This window comes from Micropterus dolomieu, linkage group LG11, assembly GCF_021292245.1.
Source record: "Micropterus dolomieu isolate WLL.071019.BEF.003 ecotype Adirondacks linkage group LG11, ASM2129224v1, whole genome shotgun sequence".
NCBI lineage: Eukaryota > Metazoa > Chordata > Actinopteri > Centrarchiformes > Centrarchidae > Micropterus > Micropterus dolomieu.
Window position 1 is genome coordinate 13,679,078 of NC_060160.1, and position 8,699 is coordinate 13,687,776.

At 41.4% G+C, this 8,699-nt stretch overlaps 1 protein-coding gene across 6 annotated transcripts in view; it reads right to left on the reverse strand.

Moving 5' to 3' along the window:
* Positions 1-8,699, reverse strand: part of dcdc2b (doublecortin domain containing 2B) — a 14,424-nt gene that overhangs the window by 2,110 nt on the left and 3,615 nt on the right. For 5 of the 6 annotated variants that reach the window (XM_046062117.1, XM_046062113.1, XM_046062118.1 and 2 more), the window contains exons 2-12: positions 5,540-5,764; positions 5,041-5,341; positions 4,828-4,879; positions 3,505-3,575; positions 2,028-2,159; positions 1,799-1,933; positions 1,579-1,618; positions 1,374-1,439; positions 1,048-1,216; positions 817-926; positions 601-669 (exon numbers count right to left, since the gene is read on the reverse strand). In XM_046062117.1, coding sequence (XP_045918073.1) covers positions 601-669; positions 817-926; positions 1,048-1,216; positions 1,374-1,439; positions 1,579-1,618; positions 1,799-1,933; positions 2,028-2,159; positions 3,505-3,575; positions 4,828-4,879; positions 5,041-5,324 — 1,128 coding nt within the window. In that variant the 5' untranslated portion in view covers positions 5,325-5,341; positions 5,540-5,764. The remainder of the gene's footprint in view (positions 1-600; positions 670-816; positions 927-1,047; positions 1,217-1,373; positions 1,440-1,578; positions 1,619-1,798; positions 1,934-2,027; positions 2,160-3,504; positions 3,576-4,827; positions 4,880-5,040; positions 5,342-5,539; positions 5,765-8,699) is intronic. The other variant, XM_046062115.1, reaches the window with a different exon arrangement.

Here is an 8,699-nt window from a genome sequence, read left to right on the forward strand (position 1 = left end):
GGCCAGCCTCTTTAGCAATGACCTTTTGTGTCTTGCCCTCCTTGTGCAAGGTGTCAATGGTCGTCTTTTGGACAGCTGTCAAGTCAGCAGTCTTCCCCATGATTGTGTAGCCTACAGAACTAGACTGAGAGACCATTTAAAGGCCTTTGCATGTGTTTTGAGTTAATTAGCTGATTAGAGTGTGGCACCAGGTTTCTTCAATATTGAACTTTTTCACAATATTCTAATTTTCTGAGATACTGATTTTGGGGTTTTCATTAGTTGTCAGTTATAATCATCAAAATTAAAAGGAATGAACACTTGAAATATATCAGTCTGTGTGGAATGAATGTATACATTATAAAAGTTTCACTTTTTGAATGGAATTACTGAAATAAATCAACTTTTTGATGATATTCTAATTATATGACCAGCACCTGTATATACATTAATTAGTTATCATCCAGACCATCATGGATCCATCCATCTTCTGGAATCCATACTTTTCTAAATTATACCTTCAGTGTCTGTCCATTATGTAAAAAGATACAGTACACTTCCCACCTCACCTGAAGCTATCACATTTAAATGAAACATAAAGAAAAATTCATCTATGCCTACCTGCTGTGTGTTGTGCAGAGGATCATTTTGGTTGTTTAGTTCCTCATCCTCCACTATTTCTGCAACTCTCTAGATAGAAGACAAGAAAATTAGTTACCTCTAAACGTATTTTTTCATAGCCATTCATTTACCTCCTTGTGATATTTTAGCATGTAACTATAGCATTGTACTATGCAGTTGCAGGGCTGAAAGGACACAGAGGAATGTAAAGCTAACCTGGTCAACGGGAAGCTCTGTCGCCGTGTTTTCATCCTCATGCACCTCCTCGGCCCCTCGCACCTCCTCTCTTCTCTTCTGTGCTGCTCTTTTAAACACGCTGGGCTGGACTGTGATAAATAGAAATCAAAAAGCCGCTGCTGCTATGATGATTAGCAAAATGAATAACACTCATAGTGAATGTGAGGAAGTTAGATTTAGAATTAGATGGATAAAGCTGATGATGCCAACCAGATCCATTGCTGAGGGGTGGTCTTGGCTGCCGCCTGTTGTTGCGGATCTTCACCGGCCTGGCGAAGAACTCTGAGGTCTCGTCTGCTTCTTCTCTCCTGCTCCTCTGCTGTGTGGCTGCAGGAGCTGCAGCTTCATCCCCTGTCGACTTCACTCTCCGACCATCTGACTGAAATTCATGGGATACTGAATAAAAGTCAATTCATGCTCTGCACCCTCTGCAGTTTGTCTCACTGGTGTATCGACTGCATGCAACAAACAAATTAACAGTTTCAATATAGCTCTTGTAGTGTGAATACAAAGGAAGTGGAAGATTGTTTTTTCACCTTGGGGGAGTCAAGGAGAGCTGAGTCACTGTACTGGTCTTCTGGACCACTTCCAGCTTTCCTGTTCTAAAAGCAACACACAAGACACATACAAGACAGCTGTCACTCAGACCTGATGTCGCAAGTGAACTATAGGCTTAACAATGATATGGCTATATTTGAAGACATGAAAGAAAGGTGAGTGAGTCACAATATTAAGTGGTACCTCATTTCTCCTTAACAGCCGTCTCTTTCCTGGGTAATATCTACAAAATAAAGAAAACCACTGGAATGTGAAGAAAGTGAGAGATAAAAGTGCACATAATATTTGTTTGTCCATCTTCTCTCATCTGGCAATCATTTTATTTTACAAAGCAGAACAGGCAGCACAGATACACCTTAAATACACGGCTTACACGCACTCAGAGGACCTTGAGTAACAATACCTCTCTGCAGCTTTTGAGACAAAAAGCTCCACATACGGAAGTTTCTTGAACCTCTCGGTTCCCACGGCAACATAGCAGTGGCCGGTCTCCAGCTCAACAGCTGAGGACACAGTCACTCCTTCCAAAGTGCACAACCTGATGAAGCACAGTCAGGGTTAGGAAGTTATTTACAAGATTTCTATCTCTATTTGTTTATTCCACAGGGTGTATGTGACTGTGTGTCACTGACCTGCGCACGGCTCCGGTTCGCAAGCTGACCTTCTCTGTGACCAGACTCAGGATCTGCTCAAGATCCTGCCGCATGGTCCGGGGAATGATGAATCGGAATGGTGGACACAGGAGATCTCCATTACGGAAAACACTGAGCAGAAAGGATAGGTTTACATTTTAAAAAATACTTTTAAAATTCTGTATTAAATAATACTGAAACATTATTGGTTGGTGAAATTGTTCCTCCCGTCTACACTGGTCATGACAAGATACTTTCCTGATGTTATTCAGCTGAACAAAATCTACAATCTACAAAAATTCTACTGTTCAGCCAAAGCTAGGAGACTTCAGCTTTCTGAATATGACAAATAAAGAGGAGTATCTTCCAAAGTTACAGTCGGTTTTAATGCAAAATGCTCTCTTTTTGTTTCCTTGGACAGTACAATGGTGAGATAGTAACACAAGACAAAGAGTCTACAGCCATGGTAGCGGCTCTGTGAGGCTGTACTTACAGCAGTGCTTTAAAGCGACATGGACTGGAGCAAGAGTTTCAGAGTGGTGAGTTATTAATCAGTTACAAATGTATCTTCCATCCATAAAGTTTTAACTGAGCTCTGTCTCTACATCACAGCAACAACTTTACGTCCATTGACTGCCTGGAGGGTAGCTAATGTTTGGAAGAGAGCGCATGTGTTGCTGTGACGTCACAGCAAAGCGGAAGAAAAGGCTGTACTACAAACGAGCTGTTTTCAGGCAGTTCAGAGCAGTGTTTTCTGCGGGAGATAGGAACTCCCTTTGGGGTGGATTTGGGGCTTTTTCACTTTGCAAACCTGTTAGATGCACAAAAAAGGTATATAACTCAATAAAGGAGAGGGGAAAAGCCAAAAAGCATAATATGTCCTCTTTAAGCGAAATGCTAACACATATTTGTTTAATGTGTTAGCATGCTAACATTTGCCGATTAGTGCAAAACACAATGTCATACAGTATTTGGTCATTAACCAAAGTACTGGACCAGTTTAAACTTTGATCTGATGTTGTGGTGCTAGATTCACCAAATTCACCAAAGTTATTACAGCTCCTCCTGAGGGGAACATGAATGTGTGATCTCAAATTTCATGGCAATCCATCTAATGGTTGTTGAGGCATTTCACTCAAAACGACAAATGAGAACTTGGCACCAGAAAGAAAGTCAGGACATCACCAAAGTCAGCAGGATTCATCCTCTGGGGATACTGAATGTCTATACAAAATTTCATCTCAATCTGTTCAGTACTACTGGACCAAGTGGTGGGATGGCCGACCAACCAGCTGACATTGCCACCCATCCATGCTGCTTGCTAAAAAGTAAATTATACTAAAAACAGTACATTTGGAAGATACCCATTTAATTTTACAAAGTTAGACTACTGAGGCTGATTAGCTTGTGCTGAACTTTTTACATTTTTCAAAGGATAATTATATGTGTTTGTTTGCATGTAGTTTGTCCAACTCACTGTATAATGCAAGGCACAGGTATAAACCTTCTCCATTTGGCTGAGACATTTGGTCTCTGGGTTACTTTGGCCTGCAGAAAATGAGATGCATGGTACTGTGAAACATCATAAAGTTGTCATTTTCTCAGCAATATTGAAAATTCTGGTTTACGTCACCCGTGTCCGGCACGTCAGTTAATAGCAGTTATCCTGAATGTGTAATGACTTACTAACTATTCTGCTCATGTCAGCTCAAGTGCTGCAGTCATGGAAACTAACGTCACTCCCAGACTTCTCCAATGGCACAGTCACAGGCCGTGTCTGATCTAAGGGCTCCTCCAAAGATGTTGTCCCATATCAATAAAATCTGGAGCCAGTGCCCGTGACGTTTTGACAATTGATAATCATTGATATCATTGACATTGATAATCTTCCCTTATTGTTTTTACTTTGAAGTGGCAGACATTTAATGCATTTACAGCGTCTCACAGCAGAGGAGGAGGTTTGGGTGGGGGGTGAATGTTTGGCCTGCCCAGACATGCACGTAGCCCTGATAACACTGTGTGGAAGCACAACTCTTTGTTTCACCAGCGGGATAAAAACACAATTCACATACGGACACACTTCCTGCATTGCTGCACAGCAACCACAACACAGGCATGTAAGACTTTAAAAACCCAAGACTCGGCTTTCCAAATGGCAGACAACAAAGGCACACACAATTACTCTCCGCTCTGTTTTATGTTTTTCAGAAAAGTAACAATGATGGCTTAAGACTAAGAGCACACTCTTGAGTCTAAAAACCCAAGCGGTCGTCCCTGCCAGCTGGTCAGAATTCAAAGCGAGCACTTGTCAGCATGAGTGGCTTATTGTATACTTGTGTGTGTTGCTTTTGAAATCATTTTTATATATCCAGCTGTAATTACTGAATCTAATGTCACACAATGGGCACCCCTCAAGGTCTGAGCGACTGGCTGATAGACAACACTATCATTAGCCCATTGTTTACAGTAATTTACATGACAACCAGTGACATCAATGGGACGGAATGTGCAATGGGTGACCCGTTCGCACACACACGCACACAGAGTGCCCCTAACCTAACTAATGCTAACACAACAAAGTGTCGTCACATTTATAGGCAAACATGACCGTGCCTCCGTAATGGTAAATCCTGCAGTCACTTTCATATTTGTCTTGGCAGGAGTTTCAAATGGATCAACTTGATGTGAGCACAGGGCCTACTAGTATTGCATTCCTCCTGGCTACACTGGGATTAATGAGTGATGGACTTTGCTGCTGGCATTAAAAGCAAGCTGGCCACACGAGAAAATAAAAGCGTACCTGGGTCTCTTCACGGGCAGCGGGCTGCTTTTTCGTTCCTGTGTTCAGGTAACTATATGTAACAACAGCAGACATTATAAAGAAAAACACCAAAAACTATGTTAGGATTTATTCAAAATTCATTTAATTTCATTTTAGAGACATAAAGCCTTCTTATTAGAGGAACTGTACATTAAAATGATCCTTAATATCAGTACAATAAATAGTACTCACTCCAGTTTCTTGAACCTTTCAAAGCCAGCAGCAACATACTGGGCTCCGGTCTGAAGGTCTTGGAGGTCTGAGACCCTGTGACCCTGTCTGGGGGTGTAGAGTGTCCTAACAGCGAGTTGAGCGCCGATGCTCTGGGTCACCTCATTCAGAAAGGCCTCCATAGTGGTCACCTGTCGCTGGTTGACCACGAACCTCCGTCCATTGTAGAAGGGGTCTCCATTCCTGTACACCACCACGCTCTTCACTGGAGGCAGGAGAGTCGTGGTTGCGGTGCTGGCAGCCATCTCTGTGGCAGCTGTTACTGCCGGAGTCCACATACACCAATTTACCAAGGCGGCAATGTTCTTGAGTTCTCACAAGTCACATAACTATACTCACTAAGTTGCATTTACTGACCATCTTCGTACACCAGATACACCCACATTTCTGGGTCACACTTGCTCAACAACTTAATTAACACAAACACATATTACATTACAGACACTGCTCTGTCACTCACAAATCTCGTGGAAGATGAAGCGTAGAACTGAAGGCAAAGGTGAAAAATCTGTCCCCTCTGTTGTTGTGGTCCGTCTCAACTCCCACTCACCACGTTCTGCTCTCTCAATCCCCACTAACACACACACACATTCACACACATTCACACACGGTGAGTATTTCCTGGTTGCTATGGCAGCGTGACAGCAATGACTGGCTTTGTGGTCCTAACTATCAGCAGCAACCACTACAAAGGAGACAGACAGAGGAGGAGAGAATGAGTGGATCGCTGTGTTACATGCTGAATCAATAAGATAACCTCTACACCCAGTTGTTTCTACCCGCCCCCCCAGAAATATTGCCAAATATATCATGTATATCAGCATTACCAAGCTAGCGCATGAATGAGTAGGTGACAGAACCAGTGCGGACATCTCTCAAAAAGTGGCCCTTTTTAAATATTACATTTAAAATCAAGCAAAGACTTTAAAAAAAATAAAATTTTAAGAGCAAAACGCTGTAGTTTTTAGTGTTTGTTTGGGCTTCTTCTTGTGGGTGCTACTTAATGACATTAATACCAAAAGACAACAGCAGCTTAATAGGAGACAGTCATGTGAATATTTCTAGGATGAACTTGTCATGTGAGTGATGAGCGAGAGCTTATTCACTGTGATCCAAATGGGAAATTTGAGCTTCTGAGAGTCACAACACAAATGTGTGTAGCGCCAAGGTCCCTCTTAATTTCACCGAATGAACCTTCTTTGTACACAAAGGTAACTAACTCTACCTCTCACAGTTTACGCTGTGAGGACAATATCAGTGAAACCAATGCAGTGGCAACAACAGCAGCAGAAAGAAGGCTTTTTAGACATGTATAATTTATTAATTTTTTACATTTGCAAATAACAAACAGTGTACATGTTTCATCAAACACATGATAAATACTACTGAAAGCATTTTACTGTATATATGAATAAAATAATGAGTAAAAATGAATAGCTTAAACAGATGATGCTTCAGTTTGACTGACCGCAGTCAGGCCTTCAGTCCCACCAAACAAGTCCAGTTCAGATTACTTCTGCTGTCAGGATATGCTCAGTCTATTCTTCAGTGACAAGTACTGTAGAGGAAAAAGAAAGAAGTGAATAACAATCATTAAAAGTAAATTTTCTGCCATGTTACACCTTGTAATCTAAGTGGTTGGTTGAACTTTCAGTGCATGACAACAAATCCATAACACATTTTGGACGATATAGTTATAGAAATTATTACATTCAAATGTTTCAGTAGGATTCCTCTGAGGTTTTTTTCTTTTCAATGAAGATTTTCTGTGTACATTTTAACATTTAAAAATTGCGTTGAGCAAGTCCTGTGTTCTCTCTGGAGTTCAGTTGCGGTTTACACATCTTGGCAACTTTACGCCCTCTGGAGCTGCAGGGTGCTTCGTGGAAGTAGTGAGGCAGGATTCATGAGGACATTCACTTTGTTAAAAATAAATGAAGGGATTCAATGGGTTCACAATCCGGAGTGCAGGCCGCTGAACGAGCTCGGAAACAACATTACACTGAAAAAACACTGAATCCAGCTTCAGTCTCTGTGTGTGTAAGTATAGGGCTACAGCCTTCATTACATCCTTCAAGACTTGTTGATTTTACTCAATATGTAGATACTGATGCTATCGGTTATTATTCAGATACTTCCAATGGAGTTACTTTTCTAATCTAGTAGAACTGATGTTTCTTGGGCCCACTGTAGAGACTTGTTTTTGGAGAAAATAAATTTAGTCTTACAGCAGAGGCAATTTTCTTACAGCAAGAGATTGCCACTGCGGAATAAATGTAGAGAAACACTACATCTTTCCCTTCCTCCATCTTACCTTTTTCCTGCTGTCAATGGCCTGTTGGAGCCAGAGCAGCTCCATGGTAAGGGTGTTTCTTTGCTGACGCAGGGCCTCTTGGGTACAGGGCACCTCCTGGGCCAAGCAGTACTGCCAGGCACCTGAGGGGATGAAAAAATTCTAAATGACTAATAAGGTCTTTTCAATACAGGAGAAGTAACCAGTAAATACTTATTGTTGTTTCTTCTTCTCCTTTTACCTTTTTCTTTAACAAGTGAAAGACCTCCCAATGATGCGAGATAACTCTACTTGTATGTAATGCTATTTTGAAGCCATTTTAGGACCAAGACCTAAATATTCCATCATAAACGAAATGTATGTTATAGACTGATATAATTTGTAGTGCTTACTCGTCAAAGGAGGTGCTGAACAATTCATGGTGTGAAGCAGTGTTTCCCATATGTTCATTTAATCGTGGCGGCCAGCCACAATATCAACGCTGACTGCCACATATTGATTTTTTTACTAGGCCTATTTAAAATCGTATATGATTGCACAGCTGCAGGCAGCGCATATTCGCGAAGCACATCCTCTCGCTCGTCCCTCTCATGAACACAGCTGCACAAATCTGTCCAACACAACGCTGTCAATGTCGGAGACCCAGCTTAAAAAAAGTTATTTGCAAGCATCTAAGGAGCCTAGCTTATAAGGAGAGATAAGTTAACGTTAGAATACAGCTGTGAAGATAAACAGTTTTGATTAGAGCTGCAACGATAAGTCGATTAATCGATTAGTTGTAAACTATTAAATGAATTGCCAACTATTTTGATAATCAATTCACTGTTCTGAGACCAATGTCTCTGATTTCAGCTTTTAAAATGTAAATATGCTTCCATGACAGTAAACTTTATACACTGCTCAAAAAAATAAAGGGAACACTTAAACAACACAATGTAACTCCAAGTCAATCACACTCCTGTGAAATCAAACTGTCCACTTAGGAAGCAACACTGATTGACAATCAATTTCACATGCTGTTGTGCAAATGGAATAGACAGCAGGTGGAAATTATAGGCAATTAGCAAGACACCCCCAATAAAGGAGTGGTTCTACAGGTGGTGACCACAGAACACTTCTCAGTTCCTATGCTTCCTGGCTGATGTTTTGGTCACTTTTGAATGCTGGCGGTGCTTTCACTCTAGTGGTAGCATGAGACAGAGTCTACAACCCACACAAGTGGCTCAGGTAGTGCAGCTCATCCAGGATGGCACATCAATGCGAGCTGTGGCAAGAAGGTTTGCTGTGTCTGTCAGCGTAGTGTCCAGAGCATGGAGGCGCTACCAGG